Below are 22,351 nucleotides of genomic sequence, written 5' to 3'. Positions count from 1 at the left end.
ACTCTCACCAAATAAGACAAATAGAATACTACCACACTTATCAATTATCTCAATAAATGTTAATGGCTTGAATTCCCCATTGAAGAGACATAGATTGGTTGACTGGATTAAAAAACACAAGCCATCCATTTGCTGTCTGCAAGAAACACACCTGGCTTCAAAAGACAAATTAAGGCTCTGAGTCAAGGGTTGGAAGACAATTTTTCAGGCAAATGGAATTCAGAAGAAAAGAGGAGTTGCAATCTTATTTTCAGATACAAGTGGATCTAAGCAACTAAAGTGAAAAGAGACAAAGATGGTCACTTTATATTGGTCAAGGGAAAAATACAACAAGAAGACGTTTCAATTCTAAATATTTATTCACCCAATTTAAATGCTCCCAGATTCTTGAAACAGACCTTACTCAGTCTGAGCAATATGATATCTGATAATACCATAATAACAGGGGACTTTAACACTCCTCTCACAGAGCTGGACAGATCCACTAAACAGAAATTAAACAAGGATATAAGAGATTTAAATGAGACCCTAGAACAACTGTGCTTGATAGACGCATATAGAACACTCCATCCCAAAGATAAAGAATATACATTCTTCTCATCACCCCATGGAACATTCTCCAAAATTGATCATATCCTGGGACACAAAACAAATATCAACAGAATCAAAAGAATTGAAATTTTACCTTGTATCTTCTCAGACCATAAGGCACTAAAGGTGGAACTCAACTCTAACAAAAATGCACAAACACACCCAAAGGCATGGAAATTAAACAATCTTCTATTGAATAACAGATGGATGCAGGAAGAAATAAAACAGGAAATCATTAACTTCCTTGAGCATAACAACAATGAAGACACAAGCTCCAGAACCTGTGGGATACTGCAAAAGCAGTTTTGAGAGGAAAATTCATCGCTTTAGATGCCTATATTCAAAAAACAGAAGGAGGGCACATCAACAATCTCACAAGAGATCTTATGGAATTGGAAAAAGAAGAACAATCTAAGGCTAAACTCAGTAGAAGAAAAGAAATATCCAAAATCAAATCAGAGATCAATGAAACTGAAAACAAAAGAATCATTCAGAAAATTAATGAAACAAGGAGTTGGTTTTTTGAAAAAATAAATAAAATAGATAAACCATTGGCCAGACTAACGAGGAAGAGAAAAGTAAAATCTCTAGTAACCTCAATCAGAAATGATAAAAGGGAAATAACAACTGATCCCACAGAGATACAAGACATCATCTCTGAATACTACCAGAAACTCTATGCCCAGAAATTTGACAATGTGAAAGAAATGGATCAATATTTGGAATCACACCCTCTCCCTAGACTCAGCCAGGAAGAAATAGAGCTCCTGAACAGACCAATTTCAAGCACTGAGATCAAAGAAACAATAAAAAATCTTCCAACCAAAAAATGCCCTGGTCTAGATGGCTTCACTCCAGAATTCTATCAAACCTTCAAGGAAGAGCTTATTCCTGTACTGCAGAAATTATTCCAAAAAATTGAGGAAGAAGGAATCTTCCCCAACACATTCTATGAAGCAAACATCACCCTGATACCAAAACCAGGAAAAGACCCAAACAAAAAGGAGAATTTCAGACCAATCTCACTCATGAATATAGATGCAAAAATTCTCAACAAAATCCTAGCCAATAGATTACAGCTTATCATCAAAAAAGTCATTCATCATGATCAAGTAGGCTTCATCCCAGGGATGCAAGGCTGGTTTAACATATGCAAGTCTATAAACGTTATCCACCATATTAACAGAGGCAAAAATAAAGATCACATGATCCTCTCAATAGATGCAGAAAAAGCATTTGATAAAATCCAGCATCCTTTTCTAATTAGAACACTGGAGAGTATAGGCATAGGTGACACATTTCTAAAACTGATTGAAGCTGTCTATGACAAACCCACAGCCAATATTTTACTGAATGGAGTAAAACTGAAAGCTTTTCCTCTTAGAACTGGAACCAGACAAGGTTTTCCTCTGTCTCCTTTACTGTCAAACGTAGTGCTGGAAGTTCTAGCCAATACAATTAGGCAAGACAAGGAAATAAAGGGAATCCAAATGGGAGCAGAGGAGGTTAAACTCTCCCTCTTTGCTGACGACATGATCTTATACTTAGAGAACCCCAAAGACTCAACCACAAGACTCCTAGAAGTCATCAAAAAATACAGTAATGTTTCAGGATATAAAATCAATGTCCACAAGTCAGTAGCCTTTGTGTACACCAATAGCAGTCAAGATGAGAAGCTAATTAAGGACACAACTCCCTTCACCATAGTCTCAAAGAAAATGAAATACCTAGGAATATACCCAATGAAGGAGGTGAAGGACCTCTATGAAGAAAACTATGAACTCCTCAGAAAAGAAATAGCAGAGGATATTAACAAATGGAAGAACATACCATGCTCATGGATGGGTAGAATCAACATTGTTAAAATATCTATACTTCCCAAAGCAATCTACCTATTCAATGCCATTCCTATCAAAATACCAACATCGTACTTTCAAGATTTGGAAAAAAAGATTCTGCATTTTGTATGGAACCGGAAAAAACCCCGTATAGCTAAGGCAGTTCTCTGTAACAAAAATAAAGCTGGGGGCATCAGCATACCAGATTTTAGTCTGTACTACAAAGCCATAGTGCTCAAGACAACATGGTACTGGCACAAAAACAGAGACATAGACACTTGGAATCGAATTGAAAACCAAGAAATGAAACTAACATTTTACAACCACCTAATCTTTGATAAACCAAACAAGAACATATGTTGGGGAAAAGACTCCCTATTCAATAATTTTACTGGGAGAACTGGATGTCTACATGTAAAAGACTGAAACTGGACCCACACTTTTCCCCACTCACAAAAATTGATTCAAGATGGATAAAGGACTTAAATTTAAGGCATGAAACAATAAAAATCCTCCAAGAAAGCATAGGAAAAACACTGGAAGATATTGGCCTGGGGAAAGACTTCATGAAGAAGACTGCCATGGCAATTGCAACAACAACAAAAATAAACAAATGGGACTTCATTAAACTGAAAAGCTTCTGTACAGCTAAGGAGACAATAACCAAAGCAAAGAGACAACCTACACAATGGGAAAGGATATTTGCATATTTTCAATCAGACAAAAGCTTGATAACTAGGATCTATAGAGAACTCAAATTAATCCACATGAAAAAAGCCAACAATCCCATATATCAATGGGCAAGAGACATGAATAGAACTTTCTGTAAAGATGACAGACGAATGGCTAACAAACACATGAAAAATGTTCATCATCTCTATATATTAGAGAAATGCAAATCAAAACAACCCTGAGATATCATCTAACCCCCATGAGAATGGCCCACATCACAAAATCTCAAAACTGCAGATGCTGGCATGGATGTGGAGAGAAGGGAACACTTTTACACTGCTGATGGGACTGCAAACTAGTACAACCTTTCTGGAAGGAAGTATGGAGAAACCTCAAAGCACTCAAGCTAGACCTTCCATTTGATACTGCAATCCCATTACTGGGCATCTACCCAGAAGGAAAAAAATCCTTTTATCATAAGGACACTTGTACTAGACTGTTTATTGCAGCTCAATTTACAATCGCCAAAATGTGGAAACAGCCTAAATGCCCACCAACCCAGGAATGGATTAACAAGCTGTGGTATATGTATACCATGGAATACTATTCAGCCATTAAAAAAATGGAGACTTTACATCCTTCGTATTCACCTGGATGGAAGTGGAAGACATTATTCTTAGTAAAGAATCACAAGAATGGAGAAGCATGAATCCTATGTACTCAATTTTGATATGAGGACAATTAATGACAATTATGGTTATGGGTGGGAAGCAGAAAGAGGGAAGGAGGGAGGGGGGTGTGGCCTTGGTGTGTGTCATACTTTATGGGGGCAAGACATGATTGCAAGAGGGACTTTACCTAACAATTGCAATCAGTGTAACCTGGCTTATTGCACCCTCAATGAATTCCCAACAATAAAAAAAAAAGAAAAAAAAAAGAATAAGCTACCGTGTTTCCCTGAAAAAAGACATCCTCCAAAAATAAGACCTACTTCCAAAAAGATAAGACGTCACATGAAAATAAGACCTAGCACATCTTTAGGAGCAAACCTTAATATAAGACACTGTCTTATTTTTGGGGAAACAGGGTACCAATGTGCTGTCTCCAGGAGGCACACCTAGCCCTGATGGACAAATCAAGATTCCAGGTTAAAGGATGGAAAGCAGTATTTCAAGCAAATGGAAATCAGAAGAAACGAGGGTTCACAATCTTATTCTGAGAATAAGGTGGATGCAAAGCAATTATAGTTAAGAAAGATAACGATGGGCACTTCATACTGGTCAAATAATAATAACACATCTCAATTTTAAATATTTATGCAGCATATTTAAATGCTCCCACATTTATGAAACAGACCTTTATTGGTCTGACCAATATGATATCCCATATCACCTTAATAATTGGGGACAATAACACCCTTCTAACAGTACTGGACAGATCCTCTAAACAGAAACTAAATAAGGATACAAAAGACTTAAATGGGATTAATAGACATATACAGCACACAGTATCCCAAAGCAAAAGAATATACATTTTTCTTGTCATCCCATGTCATATACTCAAAAATAAATCACATCCTAGGATACAAATCAAACATCAGCAAAATTAAATGAATAGAAAGTATGCCTTGTCTCTTCTCAGACTACAAGGCTATGAAGGTGGAACTCAACTCCACAAAAAACCTGCATACCCATACAAAGGTATGGAAATTAATCAATCTTATGCTGATTGATAGTTGTGTCAAGGAAGAGATAAAATATAAAATTGTTAAATTCCTCAAACATGACAACAATGAAGAAACAGGTTATCAAAACCTCTGGGATACAGCAAAAACAGTCCTGAGAGGAAAATTTATTGCACTAGATGCCTATACTCAAATAGAAAGAGAAAGTGAGTGGGGCAGTCCTGTGGCTCAAAGGAGTAGGGCGCCAGCCCCACGTATCAGAGGTGGTGGGTTCAAACCCGGCCCTGGCCAAAAACTGAAACAACAACAACAACAAAAAAAAGAAAGTGAGTGCATCAACATATTCACAAATCATTTTATGGAATTGAAGAAAGAATAGCAATCTGACCCTAAACCCAACAGAAGAAAAGAAAAAAACAAAATTAAATTAGAGATTAATGAAATTGAAAACAAAAAAATTGTGTAGAAAATTAACAAAACACAAAGTTGCTTTTTGGATAAAATAAATAAAATAGATAAACCTTTAGTCATCCTAACTACAAACAGAAATGTAAAGTCTCTAGTAACCTTAATCAGAAATGATAAAGGGGAAATAGCAACAGATGCCACAGACATATAAGAGATTATCTCTACATACTACAAGAAACTATGCCCAGAAATTTAGCAATGTGTAGGAAATAGAACAATGCTAGGAATCATACCCTCTCCCTAGACTTAATCAAGAAGAAATAGATCTCCTGAACAGACCAATTGCAAGCACTAAAATCAAAGAAATAATAAAAAATCTCACAACAACAACAAATGCACTGGTCCAGATGCCTTCATACCAGAATTCTATCACAGCTTCGAAGAAGAGCTTATTCCCATACTACAGAAAGTATTCCAAAAAAATGAAGGAACTAATCTTCCCCAACACATTCTATGCAATAAACAACATGATGATAACAAAACCAGGAAAAAACCTACTAAAAAGAACTTCAGACTAATTTCACTAATGAATATAGATACAAAAATTCTCAATAAAATCTTAGCCAATAGATTATAGCTTCTTATTAAAAAAATCATACATTACAATCAAGTAGGTTTTATCCTAGGGCTATAAGGTTGATTTAACATATGCAAGTCCGTAAATCTAATTCATCCTATCAACAGAAGCAAAAACAAAGACCATATGATCCTCTTAACAGATGCAGAAAAAGCATTCGATAAAATTCAACATTCTTTTTTAATTAAAAACCTGAAAATTATAGGCATAGGTGGCACATTTCTTAAGTTGATCAAAGCTATCCACAACAAATGTACAGCTAATACTATACTGAATCAGGTAAAACTGAATGCTTTTCCACTCTGGAAAAGTTTCCACTGGAACACAATAAGGTTGTCCTCTATCACTACCACTATTCAACATAGTGTTGGAAGTTCTAGCCAATGCAATCAGGTAAGAGAAGGTAATAAATGGTCTCCATATGGGGGTAGAGAAAGTTAAATTCTCCCTCTTTGTCGATGATATGATCTTATACTTAGAAAACCCAATAGATTCAAACCCAAGACTTGTGGAAGTGATCAAAAAATACAGTAATGTCTCAAGATATAAAATTAATGTACACCAATCAGTAGCTTTTGTGTATGCCAGTAACATCCAAGTTGAGAAGCTAATCAAAGACACACTTTCCTTCCCAGTATTCTCAAAGAAATACCTAGGAATATACTTAACAAAAGAGGTGAAAGATTTCTATAAAAAATTTTTTCGAAACAAGAAGAATGAAATAGCAGAAGATAATAACAAATGGAATAACATACCATGCTCATGGCTGATAATAATCAACATTGTGAAAATGTCTATACTTTCCAAAGCAATCTACAGATTCAATGCAATACCCATTAAAATATGAACATCAAAATTTCAAGATTTGGAAAAAACAAATCTTTGTTCTGTATTGAACCAGAAAAAAACCATATAGCTAAGACAATTCTTAGTTATAAAAACAAGGCCGGGGGCATCAGCCTACCAGACTTCAGGCTATACTACAAGGCAATAGTGATCAAAACAGCATGGTATTGGCACAAAAATAGAGACATAGACATATGGAAATGAATAGAAAACCATGAGATGAAGTGAACATCTTACAGCCACCTGAACTTTAATAAAACAAACAAGAACATACATTGGGGGAAAGAATCTGTATTCAATAAATGGTGCTGGAAAATCTAGATAGCCACATGTAAAAGACTGAAACTTGACTCACAACTTTCTCTACTCACTAAAATTGATTGAAGGTGGATAAACTATCTAAATCTATGGCATGAAACAATAAAAATTGTCAAAGAAACTGTGGGGGAAACATTTGAAGATATCAGCCTGGAGAAAGACTTTATGAAGAAAACTCCAGTGGCAAATGCTATAACAACAAAAATAAACAAATGGGACTTAATTAAATTCAATAAAGTCTGTACAGCTAATCCAGCAACACATCAAAAGAAATTATACATCATGACCAAGTCGGTTTTATTTCAGGGTCTCAAGGCTGGTTCAATATATGTAAATCTATAAATGTAATTCAGAACATAAAGAAATTAAAAAACAAAGACCATATGATTCTCTCAATCGATGCAGAAAAAGCTTTTGATAATAACCAGCAGCCCTTCATGATCAGAACACTTAAGAAAATTGGTATAGAAGGGACATTTCTTAAACTGATAGAGGCCATCTACAGCAAACCCACAGCCAATATCATATTGAATGGAGTTAAATTGGAATCATTTCCACTCAGATCAGGAACTAGACAAGGATGCCCATTGTGTCCATTGCTTTTTAACATTGTAATGGAAATATTAGCCACTGCAATTAGGGAAGGAAAGCCTATCAAGGGTATCCATATAGGGTCAGAAGAGATCAAACATTCGCTCTTCGCAGATGATATGATTGTATATCTGGAAAACACTAGGGACTCTACTACAAAACTCTTAGAAGTGATCAAGGAATACAGCAGCATCTCAGGTTACAAAATCAACATTCATAAATCAGTAGCCTTTATATATACCAATAATAGTCAAGTTGAAAAAACAGTTAAGAACTCTATCCCATTCACAGTAGTGCCAAAGAAGATGAAATATTTGGGAATTTATCTAACAAAGGACGTGAAAGATCTCTATAAAGAGAACTACGAAACTCTAAGAAAAGAAATAGCTGAAAATGTCAACAAATGGAAAAACATACCATGCTCATTGCTGGGAAGAATAAACATTGTTAAAATGTCCATACTACACAAAGCAATCTATAATTTCAACGCAATCCTTATAAAGCTCCACTGTCATACTTTAAAGATCTTGAAAAAACAATACTTCGTTTTATATGGAATCAGAAAAAACCTCGAATAGCCAAGGCATTACTCAGAAATAAAAACAAAGCAGGAGGAATCATGCTACCAGACCTCAGATTTTACTACAAATCGATAGTGATCAAAACAGCATGGTATTGGCACAAAGACAGAGAAGTAGATGTCTGGAATAGAATAGAAAACCAAGAGATGAATCCAGCTACTTACCGCTATTTGATCTTTGACAAGCCAATTAAAAACATTCAGTGGGGAAAAGATTCCCTATTTAACAAATTGTGCTGGGTGAACTGGCTGGCAACCTGTAGAAGACTGAAATTGGACCCACACCTTTCACCATTAAGTAAGACAGACTCTCACTGGATAAAAGATTTAAACTTAAGACATGAAACTGTAAAAATACTAGAAGAGAGTGCAGGGAAAACCCTTGAAGAAACCGGTCTGGACGAGTATTTTATGAGGAGGACCCCCTGGGCAATTGGAGGTGCTTCAAAAATACACTACTGGGACTTGATCAAACTAAAAAGCTTCTGCACAGCCAAGAACACAGTAAGTAAAGCAAGCAAACAGCCTTCAGAATGGGAGAAGATATTTGCAGGTTATGTCTCTGACAAAGGTTTAATAACCAGAATCCACAGAGAACTCAAATGCATGAGCAAGAAAAGAACAATAGATCCCATTGCAGGCTGGGCAAGGGATTTGAAGAGAAACTTCTCTGAAGAAGACAGGTGCACGGCCTTCAGATATATGAAGAAATGCTCATTATCTTTAATCATCAGAGAAATGCAAATCAAAACTACTTTGATATATCATCTAACTCCAGTGAGGCTAGCCTATATCACAAAATCTCAAAACCAGAGATGTTGGCGTGGATGTGGAGAAAAAGGAACACTTTTGCACTGCTGGTGGGAATGCAAATTAATACATTCCTTTTGGAATGATATATGGAGAACACTTAGATTTCTGAAAATAGAGCTGCCATTCAATCCTGAAATTTCTCTATTAGGCATATACCCAAAGACCAAAAATCACATCATAACAAAGATATTTGTACCAGAGTGTTTATTGCAGCCCTATTCATAATTGCTAAGTCATGGAAAAAGCCCAAGTGCCCATCGATCCACGAATGGATTAATAAATCGTGGTATGTGTACACCATGGAATATTATGCAGCCTTAAAGAAAATGGAGACTTTACCTCTTTCATGTTTACATGGATGGAGCTGGAAAATATTCTTCTTAGTAAGTAAAGTATCTCAAGAATGGAAGAAAAAGTACCCAATGTACTCAGCCCTACTATGAAACTAATTTGGGGCTTTCACATGAAAGCTATAACCCAGTTACAACCTAATAGGGGGAAGGGAAAAGGGAGGGGAGGGAGGGAGGAATTGGGTAGAGGGAGGGGGATTGGTGGGATTACACCTGCAGTGTATCTTACAGGGTAATATGTGAAACTTAGTAAATGTGTAATGTAAATGTCTTGGCACAATAACTAGGAAAGTGCCAGGAAGGCAACGTTAACAATTGTGATGAAAATATGTCAAACGGTCTATGAAGCTAGTGTATGATGCCCCATGATCATATCTATGTACACAGCTATGAATTAATAAAAAAAATGAGTAAAAAAAAAAGTCTGTACAGCTAAAGAAACAACAAACAAAGCAAGGAGACAACTATCAGAATGGTAAAAGAAATTTGCATATTACAAATTGGATAAAAGCTTGATAACTATACAGAGAACACACATTAAGCAACAAAAAAGAGCCAACAATTCCTTATAGCAATGGGCAATTGAGATGAATAGAACCTTTTCTAAAGAACACAGATGAATGGCTCGGCACCAGTAGCACAGTGGTAACAGTGCCGGCCACATGGGCCGAGGGTGGCAAGTTCAAACCCAGCCCAGGCAAGCTGAGCAACAATGACAATTGCAACAAAAAATGGCCAGGCATTGTAGTGGGCAACTGTGGTCCCAGCTACTTGGGAGGATGAGGGAAGGGAATTGCTTAAGCCCAATAGTTTGTGGTTGCTGTGAGTTGTGATGCCACAGCACTACCAAGGGGGACATAAAAAAAAAAAAAGAAATAAAGACTAATTACTAGCAAACATATAAAAAAATACTCATCATCACTAATTATCAGAGAAATGAAAATCACAAGCACCCTAAGATATCACCTAACCCCAGTGAGAATAGAGCACATTGCAAAGTCTCAAAGGTGCAGATGCTGGTGTGGATGTGGAGAGAAGGGAACACTTTTACACAGCTGGTGGGACTGCAAACTATTATAATCTTTTTGGAAGGAAGTATACAGAATCCTCAGAGAACTCAAATTAGACCTCCCATTAGATCCTGCAATCTCATTACAGAACATCTGTCCAGAAGAAAAGAAAAATTATCATAAGGACATTTGCACTAGACCATTCATTGCAGTTCAATTTACAATTGCCAAATGGTGGAAACAACCCAAATACCCACCAATCCAGGAATGGATTGACAAGCTGTGGTATATGTATACCATGAAGTACTATTCAGCCACCAAAAAAGGTGGAACTTTACATCTTTTGTATTAACCTGGATGAGGTGGAACACATTCTTCTTAGTAAAGCATCACAGGAATTGAGGGGCAAGAATCCAGTGTACTCAATTCTGATATGAGTAATACTGATGCTCATAAATGGTGGGGAGTGGAGAAATGCTAGAGTGGAGAGAGGGAAGGAGGGAAGTGGGTGGGAGTTCATGATGTGTGATACACCTTTCAGGGCAGGACACAATTAGAAGAGGGATTTTACCTAACAAAAGCAATCAGTGTAAGCTGGTTCTTTGTACCCTAAATGATTCCCCAACAATAAAAAAATTAATGGACTATGAAACAAACAAAAACAAAACAAAAAATAAATTAAAAAGGGGAAATAACAAAAGATGCCACAGAGATACAAGGGAATAACTTTGAATACTACAAGAAACTCTAGGTCCACAAATATGACAACACAGAAGAAATGGACCAACACCTGGAATTACACCATCTCTCTTAGGATTAACCAAGAAGAAATTGATCTCTTAAACAGATGAATGTCAAGCACTGAGATCCAAAAACCAATACAATTTTTCCAACAAAAAAGAATCCCTGGATCAGATAGCCTCACAACATAATTCTATTAAACCTTCAAAGAAGAGCTTATATCTATTTTGCAGAAACTATTCCAAAACATTGAGAAGGAAGTAACCTTCCTCAACACATTCAATGAAGCAAGCATCCCCTTGATACCAAACCAGGAAAGGACTCAACTTAGCAGGAGAACTACAGACCAATTTCACCAATGAATATTCATGTAAAAATACTCAATAAAATGTTAGCCAATGGATTATAGCAACACATTAAAAAATCATGCATCATGATCAAGTAATCTTAATCCAAGGGACACAAAAGTATTTTAACATATGAAAATTCATAAACATAATTCACTATGTCAATAAAAGCAAGAACAAAGACCATATGATCCTCTCAATAGATGCAGAAAAAGCATTTGATAAAATTCAGCATCCTTTTCTAACAAGAACACTTAAGAATATAGGCATGTGGCACATTTCTGAAACTTACTGAAGCCATTTATGACAAACCCACAGATAACATCATACTGAATGAAGTAAAACTGAAATTTTTTCACTTAGACCTGGAATGATACAAGAATGTCCTCTATTGCCACTACTATTAAACATAGTGCTAGAAGTTCTAGCCAGTGCAGCCAGGGAAGAGAAGAATATAAAGGGCATCCAAATCAGGTAAGAGGAGGTCAAAATCTTGCTCTTTGCCAGTCATATGATCTTAAACTTAGAGGACCCCAGGGACTCAACCACAAAACTCCTCGAAGTGATCAAAAAAATACAACAACATCTCAGGGTATAAAATCCATGTCCACAAATTACTAGCATTTGTATAGACCAATAATAACCAAGTTAAGAAGCTAATCAAGGACACAATTGCCTTCACAGGAGCTTCAAAGAAAATGAAATACCTTAGAATATAACTAACAAAAGAGATGAAGAAAAAAAATTATTTTGCAGTTTTTGGCTGGGGCTGGGTTTGAACCCACCACTTCCGGCATATGGGGCTGGAGTCCTACTCCGTTGAGCCACAGGAACCACCCAAGAGATGAAGAATCTTTACAAAGAGAATTATGAAACCCTAAGAGAAGAAATAGCAGAAGACATTAACAATTGGAAGAGCACACTATGCTCTTGTCTGGGAAGTGTCATTGTTCTTAAAAATTCTGTACTACCCAAAGCAATCTTCAGAGTCATGCAATCCCCATTAAAATACCAAAAATAAAAACAAAAATAAAAAGCTTTGAAGAACTGGAAAAAATATTTCTTTGTTTTGTACATAACCCCCCTAAAAAAATGCATATAGTTAAAACAATTTTCAGTAATAAATACAAACCAGATTCATCAATCTATCACAGCTTTGTGATATAAGTCTACAGTGATTAAAATAGCATGATATTGGCACAAAAATAGAAACATAGACATATGGAACAGAATAGAAAACCAAGAGGTGAAACCTGTCTATAGTTTCCATCTGATTTTTAACAAACTAAACAAACATGCACAGAGGTGAAAAGAAGTCCTATTCAACAAATGATACTGAAAGAACTTGATAACTCCATGAAAAAGACTGAAACTGGACCAGTACTTTTCACAACTTACAAAGACCGACTCAGATGTATAAAAGATTTAAATCTTAGACATGAAATGATAAAAGTCATAGAATAAAGTATGGGAAATACTCTCAGAGACTTTGGCCTTCGAAAAGATCTTATGAAAAAGACTTCAGCAACAACAACAAAATCAAGCACAACTTCACAACAACAGCAAAAATAAACAAATATTACCTAACTAATCTGAAAAGCTTCTGTACAGCTAAGGACACAACAATTAAAGCAAATAGACAACCTTCAGAATGGGAAAAGATAATTTGGACATTACAAATCTGACAAAGTCTTGGTAACTAGGGTGTATAAAGAACTCAATAAACAAAAAAGGAACAAACAATCCCATCTTCCACTTGGCATTAAATATGAACAGAACTTTCCATGAAGAAGACAAGGGAATGGCTGACAATCATATGAAAAATGATCATCATTCCTAATCATCAGAGAAATGCATCTCAAAACTATGCTGAGATACCATGCAACCCCAGTAAGAACAACCCACTTCACAAAATCTCAAAGCTGCAAATTTTGGCATGGATATGGAGAAAGGGGACACTTTTACACTGTTGATGAGACTGCAAAGTAATACTGCCTCACTGGAAAGAAGTATGGAGAATCCTCAAAGAACTCAAAATAGATCTTTCATTTGATCCTGCAATCTAATTATTAAGATCTAGCCAGAAGAAAATAAATGATTTTATCATAAGGTCATTTGTATTAGTTTTTTTATGACAGCTCAATTTACAATTGCCAAGATATGAAAACAGCCTAAATGCTTATCAACCCAGGAATGGATTAATAAACTGTGGTATATGTACACCATGGAATGCTGTTTAGTCATAAAAAGAGGGAGACTTTACATCTTTTCTATTAAGTTGGATGGAGTTGTAACACATTCTTCTTAGTAAAGTATCACAAGAATGGAAAAGCAAGTATCCAATATACTCAATACTGATATGAAGCCAGTGGATGATCTAATATATCCCCAACACAAGAGAAAAACTCAATTGGATTCAAAATGGTGATGGGAGAAGGTGGGAGTTGGTTGGGTATGCTCCCACTTATTGGGCACAATATGGGGGTATATGACACACCTTCTGGGTATGGGATACAATTACAAGAGAGGCTATACTAACAAATGCAAACATTATAATCTACCTCTTTGTTCCTTCCAATTAATCTGAAATTAAAAGTATAAATTCACAAATACTAACAAAAATAAATAAAAAATATAAAAATAAAAACGGAACTTCTAATTTTCCTCTGCTGTGTTTCCATTCCTACTTTGTATGTACTTTATTGTAGCATTTATCACATTCTACCTTGTCATATAGTCATTGGTGCACATTTTTATTCTTCCCACTCTCAAGCGCACATTCATTTTTGTGTTTTCTATCATATGTAGCATTATGAATACTAACTTGAATGTTTTCCATTAATTAATCTGTTTTTCATGTGTATACCTTGCATTGTAAATCTACACACTAAGCCTTTATCATACATATGAAAGTTATTATAAATATTGTCCTATTGGGGAGACAGGTGCAGCAGGTAGGTAACCAACCACACGCCCACATGAGAGAAAAACACAATTCAATTCAAGTTGGGGGGAGAGAGGAGATGGGAGGGGGATGTGTACGTTTTCACCTAATGGACACAATGTAAGGCTATATGGCACACTTCCTGGGTGAAAGGCTCAACTACAACTTGAACTTCACCTTTTAAATGTAAACAATGTAACCTAATCGTTTGTACCCTAACATTAATCTAAATTTTTTTTAAATAAATATCTGCATGAACCTCACTGATTATTTCAAATTTATTATCATTTACAATAGGACAATAAATGTGTGTGTGTGTGTGTGTGTGTGTGTGTGTGTGTGAGAGAGAGAGAGAGAGAGAGAGAGAGAGACTGAGTCTCATTCTGCTGTCCTGTGTAGAGTGCAGTGGCATCATTGTAGCTCACAGCAACCTCAAACTCTTAGGATTGATCAATCTTCTTGGTTGGGAGAGCATTTAAAATTATCTCGTCTACTTATTTTGGAATATGCAATAAAATATTTTTAACCATCTTCATCCTACTGTGAAATAGAACACCAAAACTAATTCCTCCTACCTGTAATTTTTATACTCATTGACCCATATCTCTCCAATTTCTTTTCCCCATATCTATACCCAGCCTCAAATAAACAATGCTCTATTCTGTACTTCTATAAGAGCAATTTAGTAAAATTATGCAAATGGGTGAAATCATGTGTATTTGTCTTTTTTTTCTGCCTGGCTCATTTTACTTAACATAATGTCCTCCTGCTTCATCCATGTTGCTACAATGAAAGGATTTTATTCTTTTTATGGCTGATAAAATTCCATTGTGACACATTTTCTTTATTAATTTATCTGTCAAAGGACATTTACACTGATTCCATATCTTGGCTATTGTGAATAATGCTGCTAAAAACATGGGGTGGTGATACTCTTTCACTTACTGATTTCATTTAATTGGGGTAAATATCCAGTAATAGGATTGCTGGACCGCATGTTCTATTTTTCATTTTTTTTATAAACCTACATGCTGTTTTCCATTGTGGCTGTATTAACATACATTACCACCAAGAGTGTATAAGAGTTCCCATTTCTTCACATCCATGCCAGTTTTTATTTTTTGTCTTTTTTTAATAATAGTTATTATAATTGGGGTGAAGTGATAGTTTACTGTCACTGTGGTTTTGATTTGCACTTCCGTGATGATGAGGGATGTTGAATAATTTTTCATGGACCTATTTGCCATTTGCATGTCTTCTTTTGAAAAATGTTTATGTAGGCCTTTGGCCCATTTTTATGGGGTTAATATAAAAAATATTTTGGTAATGAAAAAACAATTTAACAGCAAGAAAACATAAACCCTATAAAAATGGGGAAAAGTCCCAAATAGATATTTTTGATTTTTACAAATCAGATTATTTTATTTTTATAATTGAGTTATTTGAATTCCTTGTATATTCTAGATATGAACCTCTTATCAGAACTATAGTTTGCAAATGTATTCTACCAATTCTGTAGGCTGTCTATTCCCTCTGTTGATTGTTTCCTTTCTTGTACAGAAACCTTTAAATTTGGTGTAATCCCATTTATCTATTTTCGTTGCCTGTGTTTTTGAATTCTCATCGAAAACATCTTTGCCCAAACTTTAAGAACCATTCCCTCATGTTATCTTCTAGAATCTTATGTTAAAGTCTCTAATCCATTTTGAGTTGGTTTTTGTATATTATAAGAGACAGAGATCGAGCTTTGTTCTTCTGCTTGTGGAGATCCAGTTTTCTCAACAAGATTTATTGAAGAGGAGAGAGATTAAAGATGGTGGCCGAGTAACAGCTTCCCTGCAACTGGGAACAGCGAGTCTGGGGAGATAAGACTATAGGCATCTCTGGCCGGTGGGATCTGCCTATAAGCATCCCTTTGAGGATGCAGGGAGTGAGAAAGGGAGTTCTGGACCCCAAGAGGAGGACAAAAACAGTGGAAAACTGCCAAGTAGTTGTGTGTGTTCGATCGACCTAATCACGCCAGCAACCGTAAGTACGGGCAGCAGTGAGACTGCAAACCAGAAAGGCCTTACCTGTGAACTGTTTTGGTGTTCTTGGACTTGGCACTCAGTTGAACTGCCTTGGGGAGAGCTTGAACAGGAGTGTGGAGAACTTTGGGCATTGTCTGGGGCCCCAGAATGAGCCACTGACCTGGGCGCAGGAGGCCATTGTGAAAGAACTGCCCCGGAAAGCTCCACCCTCAGGGTCTCAGAGCAAGGATTGGGTGGGTCAAAGTAACCTACTGACTGAGCAGCCTAAAGGCAAGGACTGAGCTGCCTTACAGCCTTAAACCTAAGGGGCAGAGTGAGACGGTTTTGGCACACTGGAGCCTTGGGTTGTTGCCCAGGGTAGAGTGCCGTGACGTTACAGCTCATAGCAACCTCAAACTCCTGGGCTTGGCACCACACAGACCTCCATAAGAGCTGTGCAGCAACCCCCGACTGGTGACCTACACCCACCAGGCCTCCACATTCCCTGACCAGGAACTGCAGGAGCCACACAACCCTGCATCCTGCCTCCTGTGTTCTCCCAGCTTCCACACTAGCCCGTTCATCTGGACAGGGACTCTGGTAGCTGTGTGCCCTTTTGAGCCCTCCCTGCCTCTGCACAGAGCTCTTCTCCTGGCCAGAGACTGCTGGAGCCTTGGGCTTTCTGTGCCAAAGTCACTGGGCGCCTGGCACTCCCAGAATTGTGCGCACCACCCCCAGCCCTATTGCTGGATCCGGGTGAGTCACAAACCAGAGCTGCTTCCACAACCCTAGCTAGAGCAGCCCCAGAGGAACTACACAGGGTCACTCCCTACAAAGATCCAGCAACAATAGAGTGATCCCGCTGGGGTCTAATCTTGGAGAGACACCTCCCCAACTCTGAGGACAACCAGAGGCAATGGTGAAAAACAATCATGAGGTGAAAGCAACAGAAAAACTCTGGTGATATGAATAATCAGAGTAGATCAACTCCCCCAAGGATCAATGGGGCAGAAACAGCACAAGACCCCATGTACAAACAAATAGCTGAGATGTCAGAAATTGAATTCAGGATCTGGATAGCAAATAAGATCAAATTAAAATTCCAAAAGTTATCTCAAGAATTCAATGGATTCAAAGACCAAATGACCAAAGATTTTGACACATTGTGACAAGAAGTTGCATTCCTCAAAGATCTGAGAAACACAGTAGAATCCCTCAGTAACAGAAAGGAGGAAGCAGAAGAAAGGATTTCTGACATTGAAGACAAAGCTTTCGAATGCTCCCAAGCCCTCAAAGAAGAAGAAAAATGGAGAGCAAAAACAGACCACTCTCTCAGAGAGCTCTCGGATAATTTGAAGGAAACCAATATTCGTCTTATAGGGATCCCCGAAAGTGACAATGTGGCTACACAAGGCACAGAGTCTCTTCTCCATGAGATTATGAAGGAGAACTTTCCAGACATGCCAAGAGATTCTGAAATTCAGATAGCAGACAGTTTCAGAACTCCAGCATGACTCAACCCAAATAAGACATCCCCCAGACACATCATAATCAATTTCACTAAAGTTAATATGAAGGAGAAAATTCTTAAAGCTGCCAGAAGAAAGAAAACCATTACCTACAAGGGGAGGAATACCAGAATAACTGCAGATCTCTCTGCTGAAACCTTTCAAGCTAGAAGAGGATGGTCATTGACTTTTCATCTCCTAAAACAAAATAACTTTCAACCCAGGAACCTGTACCCAGCTAAACTGAGCTTCATTTATGACGGAGAAATTCAATACTTCAATGACATTCACATGTTGAAGAAATTTGCCACAACTAAACCAGCTCTCCAGGACATTCTTAGACCTATCCTCCATAAAGACCAGCATAATTCTCCACCACAAAAGTAAACCCACCCCCAAAATTTTTGATCAAATTCCAACTTCCACAGTCACAAAAGGATTAAAAATGTCCACCGGTCTCTCGAAAGGCTTATCAATACTCTCAATTAATGTGAATGGTTTAAATTGTCCTCTAAAGAGGCATAGGTTGGTGGACTGGATACAAAAACTCAAGCCAGATATCTGCTGCATCCAAGAATCACATCTTACATTAAAAGACAGATATAGACTCAAGGTGAAGGGATGGTCATCTATAATCCAGGCAAATGGAAAGCAGAAAAAGCAGGCGTTGCAACCCTGTTCGCAGATGCAATAGGCTTTAAACCAACCAAAATAATTAAGGATAAGGATGGACACTTCATATTTGTTAAAGGTAATACTCAATGTGATGAGATCTCAATTATTAATATTTATGCACCCAACCACAATGCACCTCGATTTATAAGAGAAACTCTAACAGACATGAGCAACTTGATTTCCTCCACTTCCATAGTAGTTGGAGATTTTAACACCCCTTTAGCAGTCCTGGATAGATCCTCCAAAAAGAAGCTAAGCAAAGAAATTTTAGATTTAAACTCAACCATTCAACATCTGGACTTAACAGACATCTACAGAATATTTCATCCCCAAAAAACTGAATACACATTCTTCTCATCAGCCCATGGAACATACTCCAAAATCGACCACATCCTAGGCCACAAATCTAACCTCAGCAAATTAAAAAAAAAAAAAAAGAAATTATTCCTTGCATCTTCTCAGACCATCATGGAATAAAAGTTGAACAAAATAACAACAGGAACCTGCATACTCATACAAAAACATGGAAGCTAAACAACCTTATGCTGAAGGATACATAGATTATAGATGAGATTAAGAAGGAAATTACCATATTTTTGGAACAAAACAACAATCAAGAAACAAATTACCAGAACCTCTGGGATACTGCAAAGGCAGTCCTATGAGGGAAATTTATAGCACTGCAAGCCTTCCTCAAGAAAACAGAAAGAAAGGAAGTCAATAACTTAATGGAACATCTCAAGCAACTGGAGAAAGAAGAACACTTCAACCCCAAACGCAGCAGAAGAAAAGAAATAACCAAAATCAGAGAAGAATTAAATGAAATTGAAAACAAAAGAATTATACAACAGATCAATAAATCCAAAAGCTGGTTTTTTGAAAACATCAATAAAATAGATAAACCTTTGGCCAACCTAACCAGGAAAAAAAGAGTAAAATCTCTAATTTCATCAATCAGAAATGGTAATGATGAAACTACAACAGACCTCCCAGAAATTCAAAAAATCCTTAACGAATACTACAAGAAACTCTACTCTCACAAATATGAAAATCTGAAAGAAATCGACCAATACCTGGAAGCACGGCACCTACCAAGACTTAGCCAGAATGAAGTGGAAATGTTGAACAGGCCTATATCAAGTTCTGAAATAGCATCAACTATACAAAATTTCCCTAAAATGAAAAGCCCAGGACCAGATGGCTTTATGTCAGAATTCTACAAAACATTTAAAGAAGAACAAGTACCTATACTACTAAACCTCTTACAAAATATAGAAAAAGAAGGAATATTACCCAGCACACTCTACGAAGCAAACATCACCTTGATCCCCAAACCAGGGAAAGACCCAACAAGAAAACAAAATTATAGACCAATATCACTAATGAATATAGATGCTAAAATAGTCAATAAGATCCTAACAAACAGAATCCAACAACACATCAAAAAAATTATACACCATGACCAAGTCGATTTATCCCAGGGTCTCAAAGCTGGTTCAATATATGTAAATCTATAAATGTAATTCAACACATAAAGAAACTTAAAGACCATATGATTCTTTCAATTGATGCAGAAAAATCTTTTGATAATATCCAGCATCCTTTCATGATCAGAGCACTTAAGCAAATTGGTATAGAAGGGACATTTCTTAAACTAATAGAGGCCATCTACAGCAAACCCACAGCCAATGTCATATTGAATGGAGTCATTGCAATTAGAGAAGAAATGTCGATCAAGTGTATCCACATAGGGTCTGAAGAGATCAAACTTTCACTCTTCGCAGATGATATGATCGTATATCTGGAAAACACTAGGGATTCTACTACAAAACTTTTAGAAGTGATCAAGGAATATAGCAATGTCTCAGGCTACAAAATTAACACCCATAAATCTGTAGCCTTTATATATACCAACAATAACCAAACCGAACAAACAGACAAGGACTCTATTCCTTTCACAATTGTGCCAAAGAAGATGAAATATTTGGGAGTATACCTAACAAAGGACGTGAAAGATCTCTACAAAGAGAACTATGAAACTCTAAGAAAAGAAATAGCTGAAGATGTTAACAGATGGAAAAACATACTATGCTCATATCTGGGAAGAATCAACATTGTTAAAATGTCCATACTGCCCAAAGCAATATATAACTTTAATGAAATTCCTATTAAAGTTCCATTGTCATACTTTAAAGATCTTGAAAAAATAATACTTCGTTTTATATGGAATCAGAAAAAAACCTCGAATGGCCAAAACATTACTGAGCAATAAAAACAAAGCAGGAGGAATCATGCTACCAGACCTGAGACTGTACTATAAATCCATAGGGATCAAAACAGCATGTTACTGGCACAAAAGCAGAGAAGTAGATGTCTGGAACAGAATAGAGAACCAAGAGATATGATATGATCCAACGACACACCGTTATTTGATCTTTGACAAGCTAATTAAAAACATTCAGTGGGGAAAAGATTCCCTATTTAAAAAATGGTGCTGGGTAAACTGGATGGCAACCTGTGGAAGATTGAAACTGGACCCACACCTTTGACCGTTAACTAAGATAGACTCTCACTGGATAAAAGATTTAAGCTTAAGACATGAAACTATAAAAATACTTGAAGAAAGTGTAGGGAAAACTCTTGAAGGAATCGGCCTGGGTGAATATTTTATGAGGAGGACTCCCCAGGCAATTGAAGCAGTATCAAAATTACACTACTGGGACCTGATCAAATTAAAAAGCTTCTGCACAGCCAAGAACATAGGGAGTAAAGCAAGCAGACAGCCCTCAAAATGGGAGAGAATATTTGCAGATTATACCTCCGATAAAGGTCTAATAACCAGAATCCACAGAGAACTCAAATGTATTAACAAGAAAAGAACACATGACCCCATCTCAGGGTGGGCAAGGGACTTGAAGAGAAACTTCTCTAAAGAAACCGATGCACGATCTACAAACACATGAAAAAAGCTCATCATCCTTAATCATCAGAGAAATGCAAATCAAAACTACTCTGAGATATCACCTAATCCCAGTAAGAGTAGCCCACATAACAAAATCCCCAAACCAGAAATGTTGGTGTGGATGTGGAGGAAAGGGCACACTTCTACACTGCTGGTGGGAATGCCCACTAATATGTTCCTTCTGGAAGGATGTTTGGAGAATACTTAGAGACCTAAAAATAGACCTGCCATTCTGTCCTATAATTCCTTTACTAGGTTTATACCCAGAAGACCAAAAGTCACAATATAACAAAGACATCTGTACCAGAATGTTTATTGCAGCCCAATTCATAATTGCTAAGTCATGGAAGAAGCCCAAGTGTCCATTGACCCACGAATGGACTAGCAAATTGTGGTATTCCATGGAATACTATGCAGCCTTAAAGAAAGATGGAGACTTTACCTCTTTCATGTTTATATGGATGGAGATGGAACATATTCTTCTTAGCAAAGTATCTCAGGAATGGAAGAAAAAGTATCCAATGTACTCAGCCCTACTATGAAGCTAAATTATAGCTTTCACATGAAGGCTATAACCCAACTATAGCACAAGACTATGGGGAAAGGGCCAAGGAAGGGGAAGGGAAGGGGGAGGTTTTGGTGGAGGGAGGGCAATGGGTGGGGCCACATCTATGGTGCATCTTAGAATGGGTACAGGCGATTGCACTAATGTACACAGCTATGATTTAACAATAAAGAAAAAAATTAAGTCAGAAATAAATGAAATTGAAAATAAAAAAATCATTCAGAAAATTAATGAAACAAAAAGTTGATTCTTTGAATGGAAA

General features: G+C 36.8%; 1 protein-coding gene across 1 annotated transcript in view; it reads left to right on the top strand.

Moving 5' to 3' along the window:
- Nucleotides 1-4,253, top strand: part of RPS6KA6 (ribosomal protein S6 kinase A6) — a 189,577-nt gene extending 185,324 nt beyond the window's left edge. Inside the window, 1 exon segment of the mRNA XM_053579038.1 lies at nt 4,188-4,253. Within this exon segment, the coding sequence (XP_053435013.1) occupies nt 4,188-4,253 (66 nt within the window).
- The last annotated feature ends 18,098 nt before the right edge of the window (nt 4,254-22,351 follow it).

This window comes from Nycticebus coucang, chromosome X, assembly GCF_027406575.1.
Source record: "Nycticebus coucang isolate mNycCou1 chromosome X, mNycCou1.pri, whole genome shotgun sequence".
Taxonomy (NCBI): Eukaryota; Metazoa; Chordata; class Mammalia; order Primates; family Lorisidae; genus Nycticebus; species Nycticebus coucang.
The sequence above is the reverse complement of the archived record's forward strand: the minus strand, read 5'-3'. Positions and strand labels throughout refer to the sequence as shown.